Here is a 16,994-nt window from a genome sequence, read left to right as displayed (position 1 = left end):
AGATGGCAGTGTCCGCTGTCATTTCTCATAGATGTCTCCCATCCAGAGACTGGAATGGTGCTCCTGGGATTACTGCATTTGTGATTATCTCTTGTTTTTAGATCTTCAGAGCAGCCCCATTCAGGTAGGTACTCTGTTGTAGAATATTGTTTTAAGATGTGTTACATTTGTTTATGCTGTGGAACATTTGTTTAATGCTTCAAAGATGTTTTGCATTCTTTTATGTTGCATTTGTTTAACTCTGTGAAGCTGTGACACCTTGCCTATCTAAAACACCTGATTGCTCTAATAAAAAGCTGAATGGCAATGCTGAGGCAGGAGAAAGGATAGGTGGGGCTGGCAGGCACAGAGAATAAACAGGAGGGAAGAGAAGATTGAGAAACAAGAAAAGGAGGACATCAGGCCCAGCCACCCAGCTACACAGCCAGCAACAGAGTAAGAAAGATAGAAAGGTATAGAGAAATAGAGAAAGATAAAGCCCAGAGGGAAAAGGTAGATGGGCTGATTACGCTAAGAAAACCCGGTAAGAAACAAGCCAAGCTAAGACCTGGCATTCATAAGATTCCATGTGATTTATTTGGAAGCTGGGTGATGGGTTTCTGTTGGGAAATTTAGATACTTGTCCCTTACAGCGCTCTTCCTCCCCACCCAGCTGCAGAACTCCTGTGTTCTCAAGGATGAGCAAACAAGGTTGTTCTCAGAAATTTCTGGTGTGCAGTGCCTGTGCCTTGACCCCAGGTGTGGATGGTGCATGACTTCCTCCTATGCTTAGCCCATCCCCTGGCTTGGGTATATAAGCCCATTACTCTCTGTAATAAATGGCAACAGCTTCCTCTTCACTTCTCATTGTGGTCTATTAAGTGTTCCAATCTCGACACCCTCCGCCAGCTCCATGCTCTGGCCACGCAGGTGCAGCAGGCTTCCAAAGAGCTCAGACAGTAAAACACAGCACTCACTATATCTCACCTAGATTTGGAAAATGACACAATGACTTTCTTCTGCATTGAAAGCCTGCCATTCAGGAGAAGTCTGTCACAGTGGGTCTGTCCACTGAATTTAAGTTTTGTTAAGACGTACACTAAAGGACGTGGCATGGGAGAAACAAAGCCACACTTTCTTTAGCAGATGTTTTCACATAAAAATGCAGCTTCCATATGAAATGGAAACCACAACCATGTGGGAGGAACATGTGGAAAAGGCCTTTTTCCTTTGCTGTGCAGAAGGGATCTTCAGAATTGTTCTCAGGATGAGTGTGTAGGAGAGAATCACCAAGGCCAAAGTTACTATGAGCGTGAGTACTGCTAAGAAGAATCCCATCAACTCTAGAATCTTTGTATCTGTGCAAGCAATCTGCAGCGCGGGAGAAGAGTCACAGGTGAAGTGATTGATGACATTAGAGTCATAGAATTCCAGCTGGAGGCCCATGATCACGGGGGTGGGGGGAAACAATGAGGAAACCAGCTGACCAGGAGGCAATTACAAGCTGGTTGCAGACTTTGTTACTAATGATAGCTGTGTAGTGCAGAGGTTTGCAGATGGCCACATAACGATCATAGGACATTGCAGCCAGTAGGAAAAATTCTGTCACTCCCAGAAGGATCAAAACAAAAAACAAAAACAAAAACAAAACAACAACAACAAAAAAGTGCCATGCAAGCATTATAGGAAATAGCTGTGTTCTCTGTTGCAATGCTGATTAGAAATCTCGAAATGCAGACTGTTGTAAATAAGATTTCTAAGCAGGAGAAATTCCTGAGAAAGAAATGTCAAGTGGACATTTGACATTGTCAATGTAATGATGGTCATTGGTCATGTTTCTACTTACACTCAGTAGGTATGTGACCAGCGAAGAGAATATCACAATTTGATAATTCTTAGTCATCTTTAATTCCAGATCAATAAATTCTATAATTTATGATGTAATTGGTGTGGCTAAGTCCTGGATTCTGATAGGTCTGAAGATAAAAAGGATGGGAAGCTACTGATAGCACTTCAAATATATAGATAGTGTTTTTACTTTGGCACACGATTTTACTAGATGTGTTCAACAAGAAGAGGGAAATGAGGCGACTGTATCATAATCTCTAAATAAAAGAAATAATTAGAAAATGTAGAAACTGTATGTTATTGACAGAAAAAATGGCAAACTAGCTATATATTTGAGTTGAAGGCTTATAGGCAAAGTTGTTAGGTATGGAAATGATCAACCTGTATTTTGTAAATCAAAACATATTCTATTTTGATAGTTATATGTCATACATTTTTGATGACTTGGTATATGGAAATTATTTTTTGAGTTGTAAACATTTTTTTTTTAAAATTTTGGAGTTTTATTTATTTAATTTGTTTTATTAATTTTTTCATTTATTTTACATCCCGATTTCAGCTTCACCTCCTTCCATTTGCTCCCCACCCCTATACTCCTCCCCAACCCACCCCTACTCTACTTCTGTTCATAAAGGGTGCCAACACAGCATGGCCTATCAAATTGAGGTAGGACTAAGCTCTTCCCCTTGTATTAAGGCTGGGCAGGGCAACCCAGTGTTAGGAGCAGGTATCCAAAAGCTAGCCAAAGCATCAGGGACAGATATGCTTCTGCTTCCAAGAGTCCCACAAATAGATCAAGCACACAACCACCATACATATGTAGAGAGCATCTAGGCAGGTCCCATGCAGGCTCCTTAGCCCTCAGTCCATAGTCTGAGCTCCCAAAAGCAGGCCAGTTTCCTTGTGATGACCCTGATACTTCCTGCCTCCTGCTCATACAATCCTTCTTCACTCTCATGGTCTTGGCCCAATGCTTAGATGTGGATCACTTCCACAGTTACTGGATGAAGGTTCTCTAATGATAATTAAGGTAGTCACCAATCTGAATACAGGAGATGGCCAATTCAGGCACTCTCTCCACTATTGCTAGGCATCTTAGATGGGGTCATCCTTGTAGATTTGTGGGAGTTTCCCTTGCACTGGGTGTCTACCTGACCCTGAAATGCACCTTCATCAAGACATTCATTTCATTACTCTCCCCCTCTATTTTGCTCCAACCTGAGTCTTCATGTTCCCACCTCCACCTGCCCCAGTCTACCTAGGGGTCTCTTCTATTTCACCTTCCCAGGGAAATCCATGAGTCTCCCTTTGGGTCCTCCTTGTTACCAAGTCTCTCTGGTATGTAGTAGCACAGTTATCCTCCACTTTACAGCTAATATCCACTTATAAGTGAGTACATACCATATTTGTCTCTCTGGGTCTGGGTTACCTCACTCAGGATGAATTTTTTTTCTATCCTTTTGCCTGAAAATTTCCTGATGTCATTGTTTTTAACATCTGAGTACGCATATAGATATACCACATTTTCTTTACCTATTCTTCGGTTGAGGGGCAGCTAGGTTGTTTCCATGTTCTGGCTATTATGAATAATACTTCTATGAACATAGTTGAGCAAGTGTCCTTGTGGTATAACTGAGCTACCCTTGGGTATATGCTCAAGAGTGTATAGCTGGGTTTTGAGGTTGATTGATTCCCAATTTTCTGAGAAACTGACATATTGATTTCCAAAATGGCTGTACAAATTTTCATATCCACCAACAATGGAGGAGTATTCCTCTTACTCCATATCCCCTCTAGCATAACAGAAAGCAGCATGTAAAGGTTTTTTTTTTTTTTTTTAATAAAGATGGTTAGGAAAATATACTTTCTCCTGAGGCTGGTGGTATATATTTTTGAACTATGCTGTAACAAATTGAGGACCATCTAGGTAGAAACACTAAGGCAGGAATTGACCAAATATCTCCATAACCAATAAAAAATAATGATTGATTTCTTTGATTTATAAAGGAAAATGCCAGTGTAGACTACATATATACATATATATATACATATATATATGTATATATACTCAATTTCATCTTTTCCCATGCACATCTCAATTTAGCTTGCTAATTATTTGTAATTAGAGGACATACATTATTTTAGGTAAGAAATGTCACTTCACTTTTATCCCTTTTATCAGACTGAGTCACTTTTGTAAAGTAGCTTAATTATTAAAATTTAATCACTTTAAAATGTTCTTCATTGTTATAAATCATCTTTCTAATTTAAACTCCAGTTAGTAAGGATGAGAAAAATTGAGTCACCATACTTCCAAAATTTCTGTCATGTCACACAAACAGTGTATATATTTTGACTTTGCTGATATTGTTTAGTCATAAGGCTTTTCAAAAGTCTCTCCAAAAGCCACAGACACATTTTGCATGCTTTGAAATATAAAACTAGAGGAATCTGTGAAAGGGAAACAGCAGCATATCCCTGGAGATAGAAAAATGAGTGCATGTCTGACTAATTGATTTTGGCAGCCCTTTAGTCTGGTTCCCTCGGGAGCCATTATGCATTGTAGGAATGTAGAATGTCATTGTCACATGAAGCAAAGAAAAAGACTGCTGATGGACATATTGCTTGCTGAGGAAATTGCCTTGATTTATCCTCTTCATATTGTTAGTGAAAAGACACTCATAAATTCCAAATGGAGAAACCATACCACAAAACGAAAAGATGATTTTTCAGTGTAGATGTGAAGGGCCTTGGGAAAGACAATGAGTTCTAGTTGAATAATTTTAAGAAGTACCAAAACTTCTCAAAGGAAACCAAGAGCCATTAAAGATTTAGTAGGACACAAGGAGGAGTCTGATATATGAGTAGTTATTTCACAGTTAAATTTAGACAATTCATTAGCACCATACTGATTCCAGGTTTCCAATGAACAGAGGCATCCTAATCATGGGACTGCTAGCCTGTGGCTCATACTAAGCCATGCTAAAGATAAAATAGTACTTAATAGTTGGGATAACATAGAGTGTTTGTGGGACTGAAGTCATAGTATCAGGCACATGAATCACAGGAGACTTAGTGTAACTGGGAAAGCCATCTCATGCATATATTAATATTAGTCTTAGAATCCTGAACTTTGGACAATGGATACACTCATTAACATTTAAACTTTTGTTTTTAATTTATAAGTGTCCATTATTTGTCCAAAATAATGGATTTCCCTAGGTCATTTTCATAGAGATGTATAATGTAATTTGATTACTTTTATTTATTCTTATTCTCTTTTGTCTCCTTTGGTCTCCCATTGTTTCTCTCCCCTTTCCCAAATATTCCATAACAAAACCCTGAGTTGAACTAGAATCCAGGTGCAGAGGGAGAGGACCAGGTTGCAGAAACACATAAGAGACAGCTGACCTGAACAAGGAGGAGCTAACGGCCACCAAACTGATAGCTTGGAAGCCAGCATGGGTCTGACTCAGGCCCCCCCTGAATATGGGTCTCAGCTAGAAGGACTGAGCAGTCTAAGGGACCTCAGACAATGGAGCCAGGATGTATTCCTGGTGCACAAAAGGACCTTGTGGACACATCCCCCATGGAGGGAATACTGCCTTAACCTAGAGATAGGAGAGAAGTCCTAGTCCCTACTTCAAATGACTTGACAGATCTACATGACCCCACCTGGATGGCATTGCCCGACATGTTGAATTGGGGTGGGGGATGGGAGGTGAGGATGGTCAGAGTGCATGTGAGGGGGCAGAGAGTGTAAGAGGGAGGGAGGGAGGGAGAGGGAACTGGGATCGACATGTAAAATAAAAAAAAAAATCAATAAATAAAAAAAAAAGAAGAGGCATCAGATCACACTATAAATGGTTGTGAACCATGTGGTTTCTGGGAATTGATCTCAGGACCTCTGGACAAGTAGCCAGTGCTCTTAACGGCTGAGTTATCTCCCCAGCTACCAGTAATTCTATTTTTTTCTTTCTTTCTTTTTATTTATTTATCTTATTTTACGTATCGATCCCAGTTTCCTCTCCCTCTCTCTCACCCCTCCTTCCCTCCTCCTCCAATTGCCCTCCCATCCCATTCCACCCCTAATTCTTATGCAACTTTTGGAAATTGAGCCACAAAAAAAGCACCAAGTACCACACATTACAATAATAAAGGGTGGATTGAAGCATACAGGGCAATATTTAATATGAGTAGACCTTTAGAGATACAATGAGAAGTAACCACACAGCAGAGGTAGGAGACATTGCCTCACGGAAGAGCTCATTTTAATCAGTGCTTATATGGTGGGAAAATGATTTTTTCAGAGTTACCTGTTGCTCTTTTCTTACTTTTTGCTTGTTGCCCAAAGGATAAATTATTTGAAAATAAAATCATTCTTTTAAAATGTCATTCCTATTTTGGCAATATCAAATCAGTCACACTCAGAAAATTTTGAGGTGCATCTAAATTTTAAAAGATAACTGTGTCAAGTAAAGCTGAAATGGAAAAGATAAAAAAACATTTAGCTAAGTACCATTTAGAAACCTAGCACTAAGGAAATTCCTGGAAATCCACAAAGATGACCCCAACTAAGACCCTAAGCATTAGTGGAGAGAGTACCTGAACTGGCCTTCCCTTGTAATCAGTTTGATGACTACTTGAATTAGCATCACAGAACCTTCATCCACTAACTGATGGAAGCAGACACGGAGATCCATAGCTAAGCTCTGAGGGCGGAGCTCCCAGAGTCCAGTCCAAGAGGGAGGAGCGATAGGATGAGTAAAGGGGTTACGACCATTTTGAGGATATCCACAGAAGCAGCTGACCTGAGCTGGTGGGATCTCATGGACTCTGGACTGACAGCTGGGAAACATTCAAGGGACCAAACTGGGCCCTCTGAATGTGGGTGACAGTTGTGTGGAATGAGCAGTCTGTGGGGCCACTGGCAGTGGGACCAGAATTGACCTAATGCTTGAACTGGCTGTTTTGGAGCCTAGATATAAGGGGGAGGGCCTTTTTCCTGCCTCAAAGAGATGTGCCAGACTTTGTTGATTCTATATGGGAAGCCTTACTCTCTCTGAAGCGTGGATGGGGTAGAGTGGGGTGGGGGTGGGGGAAATGTGGGGAGAGAAGGAGGAAGGGAGGGAGTGGGAACTGGGATTGGGATATAAAATGAGAAAAGATTGTTTTAAAATAAAAAAGTCATGTCAACAAACATTCATCTAAGTTAAATACAGCAGTGGATAGGGAAATACAACAATTTGAATACACATTCATATAACAGTGAATTTCTTTACCATTAAATTTTATTTGACACACATTTTTTGACCAAGTTCTTAAAGGACTCTTTGACCTGTTTGTTTCTAAGGGAGTAAATAAAAGGATTCAGCATTGGGGCAATGGAGGTGTTGAGCACTGCTATACCCTTTGTCAAAGCCACTCCTTCCTTTGCTGATGTTTTGACATACATGAAGATGCAGCTTCCATAGGAGATGGAGACAACAATCATGTGTGAGGAACAGGTGGAAAAGGCCTTTTTTCTTTGCTCAGCAGAAGGGATCCTTAGAATTGTCTTAAGGATGAATAGATAGGAGAGAATCACTAATGTTAAGGTTACCATGAGAGTGAATACTGCCAGGAAGAAAGCCAAGAGCTCTAGGAAGGTTGTGTCTGTGCAGGAGATGAGCAACATGGGAGAGGAGTCACAGGCAAAATGATCAATGATGTTGGAGTCACAGAAGTCCAGCTGAAGCCCCATGATCACAGGTGGAAAGATGATGAGGAATCCAGCCAACCAGGAGCTAATTAGGAGCTGCATACAGACCCTGCTGTTCATTATTGTGGTGTAATGCAAAGGCTTACAGATAGCCACATATCGGTCATAGGACATAGCGGCCAGAAGGAAAAATTCAATTGAGCCCAGGAGTATGAAGAAGAACACCTGGGCCATGCACGAATTATAGGAGATGGTCATATCCCCTGTCACAATACTCACAAGGAACCGAGGAATGCAAACAGTTGTAAATGAGATTTCTAGGAAAGAGAAATTCCGAAGGAAGAAATACATGGGCGTCTTGAGGTGTGAATCTACCAGAGTGAGGGTAATAATGGTCAGATTTCCAGCGATGCTCAAAATATAAGTGAGAAATAAAAATGTAAAAACCAAAATGTTTAGCTTTGGGTCATTTGTTAATCCCAAAAGAATAAACTCCTTCACAGATGTTCGATTTTTCATTTCTTCTTGAGTTCTGCCAGGTCTATAATTGTGAATGAATTAGAGAGTCAGGATAAGTTTGAATTATATTTGTGTTGTGATATATGTTTGTTTTGTTACATCATTGAAGATTTGTAGCAATATTTGTAGAAACCCATTAACAACCTGAAACATTAAGTCATTCACCAAATTACAGAGTTTTAAAAGTGAGTATTAATTACCACAAACAAGTACATGTCTGATAATTGACTTGAATCTAGAGCTATCTAGTATTGAAGTAGTCATTTGATAGATCTAGCAAGTTCAGCAACAGATGAAAATAATACCACTGTAGGTCTTTTGTTGTAGTCTGAGTAGATATATCTGAAAATGATGAAACTACTTAAAAATGAAAAAATATTATTTTATTCTCAAAAATATCCCAACAAAGGAATGTATTACTTATGTGAATAAATCATTCTAAATGTTGTCAATTTTAGAAAATATGTAAAACTATTCTTGAGTGTCTGAAGAATTAATAATTTAGCAAACGAGTCAGGGCCATCAAAACCAATATTTATACAACCCTAAAGAAACAAACTCAGAAATTTCCGAAGTTTAAAAACCTTTTTAGTGTTTCTCTATTGAACTAAATAATATTTTTTACTTTATGGATTCGATCCTAACAGCAAGACAATAAACAATGGCATGGAATAATTAAAAAAAAAAGAAAAAGAATACATGAACCATGGAACAGAAAATAGACTTAAAATTGTATAATGCCATGTGGTCACAGCTGAAGAATGCAAACAGTGCTCAGTGGGGCTTTTAAACGGACTGTCAGTGTTTGATACCTTGCTTTTGGACATTTGTTCACACTTCTCATTTATGTTTACTGTGATTTTTTAAACATAACAAACGTGTACATTGTGTAGCTTAAATTTGGAAAGATAATTGGGCTAAACACAGTAGCAGGAGCATACTATGGAGATGAAAATCTCTAAATTAGGAGGGGTGTGATAGGTGGTATGGTCTTGGGTGTTGGTGGAACTGATAAAAGCCAAACTCATCAAAGTATTGTGTTCTACAATCCATGATCTAATAAAGTTGAGAAATCCTTGTGTCCCAAAGAGCAGCAAAAAGCTCAGTGGACAGGTACTCCCAGGTCAATGCACGGTATACATGTGCATGACAGTCTCAGACTGAAAAAGATTTTTTTTCCTTTTTTTCTTTTTTAATTGAATAAAAGTGTCTCTGGCTGCAACTCAGTATTTAGTAGTAAATCTAAATGCTGTGGAAACAAAACAATGCAGCCGACAAAGAACAGGGTTTCAGAACTAGAGGTCGTGGTATCTTGGAACTCTCAAGAACATTTAAGATAGATGGAGAAAGGCAAGGAAGAGAGAGGGGCAAGAAAGGAACAAAACTAAGAAAGAAAAAAATGGGAAGAAAGCATGCCCATTGTCAAGGTATTTGGAGCAATACTTACAGCTAGGAGGCAATAAAGCTGTATATGTTGCTTGTTCCTCATGTGAAGTTCTTACCTGGTAAAAGAGGAAAAGGCACAAAGTGTGAGTGAGAATCAAGAATCAACATCTGTGGAAGATGCTGAGCTACATGACCTGTGAGTAGAAGTTGTTGAGACAGAACGTGACTTGTAATTCCCAGTTGTAGGCCTAACAGCAAGTGCCTGTTTTCCAAAATTCCAAGAAAGAACCAAGTCCTTACCGTGGGAACTATGAAAAATGACAAACACCATTTTCCTCTTTAGTTTCCAGTAACTCTTGGGAAAGAAAGATGGGTTGTAATTTGGTTTTTACATCACTGTTAGAAAATGTTTTTTTTTTCCCCCCTAAGTAGTCTCTGCAGAAGAAGCATTTCTATTTTATGTTCTCACCTCCTTAAAACAGACACAAGGGATTCTTCCAGGAAAGCAGAGTTAACATGTCTCTGGAGAGAGATGATGTTGATGATCGTGCCCTAAAGCTAAGCTGAATAATTAGGTGAGTTATAGAAATTAGCTTTTGAAATATTTCATGTTGGAGAAATGTAGAGAGCAAACAGTACTGAAGAAACAACACCAAATTCATTTTGTGTTTCCTAAAGTCAAAACGGTAACACACTCCTGTTTCATATAAGCAGATAATGAAGCAGAAAATAGCAAGAGGAAATATCCACTGGGACATGAAGTGTGCCATGTAATTATTTTATTTGATAATAAAAACATACTGGGTAATTTGAGCAAGATAGACATATCCTCAAGATACAATAAAACAGACAATATTTTTACAACTCACAAAACCAGCATTCTAAATATTTTCTTGGTGATTATTTAATTCATGTTAGAAAAAACAAATTTACTTTTTCCCCATCATAATCCTCTGATTTTTTTTTTCTCTGTTAGACAATTTGGAGTCTGCTTTATTTCTGTGAGCCACTGAAGTTTTAAATACAGTATATTGATTATGGATACTGAAGTTGAAACTCTTTTTTTTTTTTGTTCACAAAGTTCCATTTGCATTTACGTGCACTGACAGCAGCTGGCTGACTGCACAGAGAGAAATATGGTGTCTTAGCTCATCTTATTTTATGAGCACATTTAATGAAGGAAAGTGTTGTGTTTAACCTGTTTCAGCTGAATTTTCTGCTACCATGGAGAGGCTCTTTCCCATTTTCTTCACAAGGATATCCTAACAGAAGATACTTATGGAAATTCTGCCCCCGGTTGAAAAAAATTACAAGATAAAAAGATCTGAAAAACCACAGAAGGCACACTGAGCACAAAATGAGTTAATGCAAAAACCCGAGAGAGAAGTGCATTAGTCTAATGGCTAGGTTCAATGTGTGCTTCGTCACCTAACATAGCACACTCATTGTTAAAGAGGAGGCAGAGGGGTGATCCCTTGCTAAGTCTACTTTGCAGTATGTGATGGTCTGCATCGGTGTGTGTGGATGTATTTGTGTGTACTTTCAGTCATGCCATCTCCTTAGGGAATGTCTGGGATGGTCTTTCCCACAAGATAATGTGGTTCCTACCAGTCCCTTTGATTTTCTTGAGTTCTTATGTTTCAAAATGAAACAGAATCCTGATTTGCATATGTAGAGTTTTGTCTCTCTGTGTGTAACAGAAACACCCAATGCACTACAATATTTTTAGCTTTTTGAACCGTTTCACCCATCATTTCATGCATTCCACGTCTTTCACTGACACCCACCACCCTTTCTTCCACTGAGTTTCACATCATTATTTCTGTGCTGGACTGGTTTCACTGTTGTAGCTTTTGAAAGTAGTTGGGAGCTTTCACTTTCCTGTGTGTGGTGGTTTGAACAGGAGTGGCCCACACAGAGAAAAGCATTTGAATGTTTGGCCCATAGGGAGTGGCACTATTAGGTATTAGGGGGTGTGACCTTATTGAAGTAGGCATGGCCTTGTAGGAGGAAGTGTGTCACTATGGAGGTGGGCTTTGAGGATTTATATGCTCAAGCTACTCACAATGTGGCATACAATTTCCTTCTGCTGGCTGTGGATCAAGATGTAGAGCCTTTAGCTCCTTCTCCAGATTACTTATGACATTTAAGTATTTTTTCTCAGTTGTTATTTTTCTTAAGCCAAATATATGGAGGTACATTCTTGTAACAGAACATTGCATACAGATCAAATTATTAAATTTTATGTGACAAAAGTTTAGTTTCTTTATTTCTTAATTTTTGTAATTAATTAATTACCTCCTTAATTATAATAATTGCAATTTATAACTATTATTTATTATACCTATTCTTTTATTACTTCCTTATTAATTTTACCTTTTGAACTAAGGAAATCAATAAAATTAGAGTAGTTCACATAATGTATTTTTAACAACTGTCTTCTTCCTTTTGTATACATGTTCAGTACCTGTGAAATTGATGTGAATCACCATATATCATGCTATTTCACACATTTATTTTTCATTTTAATGAAATAGATTTTTCCCCTCACATAATGTATCCTGATTATGGTTTCTCCTCCATCTACTCCTGCTAGTGGGTCCTTTTTCCTTCTCTTGGGTTCCTTTCCTTCTGTTTCTTTGTTTTGTCCAATTATGATGTGTTAGCTTTTGTCTTATTTTATCATCCATTAGAAACATGTTTGTTTTATAATGAGAGACAGAAAGGGGATAGATCCAGATTGGCTGGGGGTGGGGTGGGGTGGGTGGTGGGTAGGGGATGGGAAGAAACTAGGAGGAGGACACTGTGTGTGTGTGTGTGTGTGTGTGTGTGTCCTCCACCCCCTCTGGCTCTTACATATTCTGCCTCATTTTCTGCTGGGTTCCCTGAATCATGAAGGGATGGATTAGACGGTGTGCTGGTCTGAATAAGAATGGTCCCATATGTGCATAGACTTCAATACCTGCTCACTAGGCAGTGGTACTATTTAAAAGTATTAGGAGGTGTGGCATCATTGGAGGAAGTGTATCCCTGGAGGTAGGCTTTGAGTTTCACACCAGGCCCAATGGCCCTCCTCCTGCTGTCTATGGAACTAGATGCAGAACTCTTAACTATTTCTACAGCACCATGTCTGCTGTTTGGTGCCATGCTACCTGCCATGATGAAAAATACAGGGAAAGACAGCTAAAATTAAGGGCCATTTGATGGATTGTATGAAAACCTAATACAGTAAAATTTTCTATATGAAGGTAATCTAAATGAAATCATCTAATAATGGGGTACACAGAGACCACGCTGGACATCTCTTGTCAACAATACAAGGAAGCTTCAAGTACTGGGACTGAGTTACTTTTTCAGTTTAAACCAGGATGACATAGCTTAAACAGTTCCATATCCTACAATGAGAACAGTAATAGAATGTCTTGCCCATCCCCACAAAAAAGTTCAGGGACCATATGGCTTTACAGCAGAATTCTGAATGCTGAAGGGCAAGCCAAATAAACCCTTTTCTCCTCCACTTGCTTTTTGGTCATGGAGTTTCATTTCAGCAGGAGAAACCATAACTAAGACAAATTGGTACCAGTATAGTGGGGGTATTGCGTGACAGACCTGACCATGTGTTTTGGGGAGGATTGTGGAAGGACTTTGGAACTTTGGACTAGAAAAACCATTATGTGTTAAGACTTCAGTGGACTTTGTGTGGGAACTTGGAAGTTAAGAATATTCAGAGAAATACAGAGGGTGGAGGCCTGGCTTGCAAAGTTTCAGAGGGAAGTTCAAAGACTCTATCAGGAACCTCTGTTGTTTTGAATTAAGATCCTGCAGTTCTGGTTAGCTGGGGCTGAAGAATCAGCTCTGATTAACAAAATACCAGAACTACTAAGGGGAAGTTTTGCTTTGCTGGAATACTTGATGCTGGTCAGCTGGAACTAAGAAATTAGTGATGATTAATAAGAGATCAGAATCACTGAGATGAAATCTTCTGGGAAGTATTTCCTGAAAGCACAGAGAAGCTATGTTCTAGAGGTAGTTAAGGTTGTACCATGCGCTGGCAGACATCTGGTAATGTATAGGCATTACTCAGGTGGTACTGGTTTTGAAGGCATGAAGAGGTTATGGAGAGCAGCTTAGCATCATGAGGAGAGTCTATGAGAGGCTATTGGGGAAGGTGCAGCCCAGTTGGCAGCAAGGGACCCAAACATCTCCAAAAGGAGATGCCCGTATCATGGAAAAACTACCAAGAACAGCAGTAGCAATGGAGTGGAGCCAGCTGTTTGACTAGAAGACAAGATGTGTGTGCTTCAGAGGGTAGAGCCAAACAAGTGACACAAGTCCTTTGGAAGAGTCCAGAATATCCTGAATGGATCCCAGACACTGGACTGTTGGAATTTTCTTTTGCTTTGATTTGATTATGACTTTGCCCTGATTTTTTTTTTCAATCTGGATGTAAGAAAATATTTTGTTGGAACCCACAGTTGAGAGAGATACATTTAAAAGACTTTGTATTTTTAAAGAGATTGACTATTTTAAAGGAACTGGAATTTTTAAATGTGTTTGAGTTTGTAAAGGGACTGTTTAAAGTTATTTAAGATCTTGCGGTTGAATAAGAAAGGAAAGGTTGTGGATTAACAGTGATGTGTTTGTGTGTTAGGTTTACAAGGGATCAGTTGTACTGGCTGGTTTTGTATGTCAACTGGACACAAGCTATAGTCATCAGAGGAAGGAGCCTCAGCTGAGAAAATGCTTCCTTGAGATCCAACTGTAAGGCATTTTCTAATTTAGTGATCAATGGGGGAGAGCCTAACCCATGGTGTGGGGGGCGGTACCATCTCTGGACTGCTGAGCAAGCCAGAGGAAGCAAGCCAGTAAGCAGTTCCCTCCATGGTCTCTGCGTCAGCTCCTCCTTCTGCCCTGTTTGAGCTCCTGTTCTGATTTTCTTCAGAGATGAACAACACTGTGGAAGTGTAAACCAAGTAAATCCTTTCCTTATGATTATGGTGTTTTGTCACAGCGATAGAAACCCTATGACACTTGATAATGCTTCTATATGTTTGTTTTGTTGGTATAAATTTTTTTTTTTGAGACAGAGTTTCTCTGTATGCTTTGGAGCCTGTCCTGGAACTAGCTCTATAGACCAGGCTGGCCTCAAACTCACAGAGATCTGCCCGCCTCTAGCTTCCAAGTGCTGGGATTAAAAGCATGTGCCATCAATGCCCAGCTTGGTATAAATCTTTTAAAATGATATTTATGTCATAGAAAGTTTTTCTTTGTCTTTCAATCATGGCAGATAGTTTTGCTGGGTTTAGTAATCTAGGTTTTCCTTTATAGTCTTCTAGATCTTGGAATGCATTGCTCTTCCGGCTTTCAAAGTTAATTGAGAAACGAGCTGTTATTCTGATGGGTTTCCTTTTATATGTGATTTGCATTTTTTCTCTTGCAGATTTCATTTTCTTGTTTGTATACCTAGTGTTTCAATTGTGACATGCTATGGGAATTCTTCTCTGGTATTGTCTACTTGGTGTTTAATGTGCTATTTATATCTATATTGTGTGCCTTTTCTTTCCTTAAAGAAATTTTCTATGATCTTGTTGAGGATCGTGCAAGTGACTTGGGATTCTTCTCCCTCATTTACGCTGAACATTTAAAAGTGTTTTCTTTTTTTTTTTTCCTTATGGTATTCTACATTCACTGTATGTTCCATTTCTATGTGTTGGATTTAAAAAAAAATATCCCTTGCTTATTTGGTCTAGATTCTCTACTTTATTTTAGAGTCCTGATATCCTTCCTCATACTTGATTCATTTTACTTGTAAGGCTCTCTATTGAATATTCTAGTTTTCATTCCACCTTAAGTCATCTCCAACATTTCTCTTTACTGAATTCTGTTTTTAAGTCTTGGATTATCTTCACCATTTCCAATAACTTTACATATGTGTTGTTTGGGTATCACTCAGTTGTTTATCTTCCTTAAGTTCTTTCTCCCTAATATTGTTGAGCTGTTTCTTTGTGTCTTCTTTAAACTCTTTGAATTATTTGATGTAACTGATGCATCTGCTTCCATCAGTTGCTGGATGAAGGTTCTATGATGATAATTCAGGTAGTCTTCAGTCTGATTATAGGGGAAGGCCAGTTCAGTTATCCTTTCTGCTAATGCTTAGGGTCTTAGCTGGGGTCATCCTTGTGGATTCCTGGGAATTTCCTTAGTGACAGGTTACTCCCTAGCCCCATGATGACTTCCTCAATCAAGACATCTCTTTTCCTTGCTCTCCCTCTCTGTCCTTCCCCCATCTCAACCATCTCATTTCCTCATTCCCTCATGTTCCTTTCTCCCTCTCCTTATCCTCTTCCCCACACGCTTGTGGCCCCTTCTCCCCTTGTCAATGCTCCCAAATTTCTCATGAGATATTATGTATTTCCCCTTTTCTGGGGGTATCCATGTATGTCTCTCTAGGTTTCTCCTTATTACCTTACCTAGCTTATCTATAGTTGTGAACTATAGGCTGGTTATCCTTTCCTTTACATCTAATATCCATTTATGAGTTCATACTGTGTTTGTCTTTCTGAGTCTGGGTTACCTCATTCAGGATGGTTTTTCCCCCATCCATTTGCCTGCAAATTTCATGATGCCATTTGATTGTTACTGTTGAGTAATACTCCATTTTGTAAATGTGCCACATTTTCTTTATCCATTCTTCATTTTGGGGCACCTAGGCTGTTTCCAGGTTCTGGATATTGTGAATAATGCTGCTATGAACACAGTTGAGCAAATGTCTTTGTGGTATGAGAGTACATTCATCAGGTATATACCAAAGAGTGGTAATGGTGGGTCTTGAGGTAGGTTGATTTCCATTTTTAATTGGATTATTTGGTATTTTGATGTCTTGAGTTCTTTATGTATTTTGGAGATCAGCCCTCTGTCCAATGTGGGGTTGGTGAGCTTTTCAAATTTTGTAGGCTGGCTTTTTGCCTTATTTACTGTTTGTTGCCTTACAGAAGCTTCTCAGTTTCAGGTCCTATTTATTAATTGTTGTTCTCAGTGTCTGTGCTACTGCTGATGTATTTAGGAAGTGGTCTCCTGTGCCCATGTGTTTCAAGCTACTTCACACTTTCTCTTCTATGAGATTCAGGATGACTGGATTTTTGTTGATCTTTGATTCATTTAGACTTGAGTTTTATGCATGGGGATAGATATGGATCTATTTGCATTCTTCTACATGTCAGCATCCAGTTATGCCAGCACTATCTGTTGAAGATGCTTTCTTTTTTTCCATTGTATAGTTTTAATTTGTCAAAAATAAGGTGTCCATAGTTGTGTGGGTTAATATCAGGGTCTTTGATTTAATTTCATTATTTCACCTGTCTGTTTTAATGCCAATGTCAGGCTTTTTTTTAAATTACTATAGCTTTATAGTAGATCTTGAAGTCAGGGATGATGATGCCTCTGGAAGGTTTTTTCTTTTATAGGATAGTTTGGCTATCCTGGGATTTTGTTTTTCCGTATGAAGTTGAGTATTATTTGCATCCTGCTATTTTGCTGAAGGTGTTTATCAGCTGTAGGAGTT

General features: G+C 38.9%; 1 protein-coding gene and 1 pseudogene across 1 annotated transcript; both read right to left on the bottom strand.

Moving 5' to 3' along the window:
- Positions 1 to 1,078: 1,078 nt before the first annotated feature.
- On the bottom strand, positions 1,079 to 1,882 carry LOC127215765 (olfactory receptor 6C65-like; annotated as a pseudogene).
- A 5,229-nt stretch (positions 1,883 to 7,111) lies between these two features.
- Positions 7,112 to 8,062, bottom strand: LOC127215830 (olfactory receptor 6C76). Its single transcript, XM_051176322.1, has one exon. The coding sequence runs from the start codon at positions 8,045 to 8,047 to the stop codon at positions 7,112 to 7,114; it is 936 nt and encodes a 311-aa protein (XP_051032279.1). The 5' UTR covers positions 8,048 to 8,062.
- Positions 8,063 to 16,994: the final 8,932 nt, after the last annotated feature.

Source organism: Phodopus roborovskii, unplaced genomic scaffold, assembly GCF_943737965.1.
Source record: "Phodopus roborovskii unplaced genomic scaffold, PHOROB, whole genome shotgun sequence".
Classification (NCBI taxonomy): Eukaryota; Metazoa; Chordata; class Mammalia; order Rodentia; family Cricetidae; genus Phodopus; species Phodopus roborovskii.
Note: the sequence above shows the minus strand (reverse complement) of the source record. Positions and strands in the feature narration are given on the sequence as shown.

Coding starts and splice junctions, on each gene's coding strand:
- LOC127215830 (XM_051176322.1), bottom strand. CDS start 8,047: ATGAAAAATCGAACATCTGTGAAGGAGTTTATTCTTTTGGGATTAACA.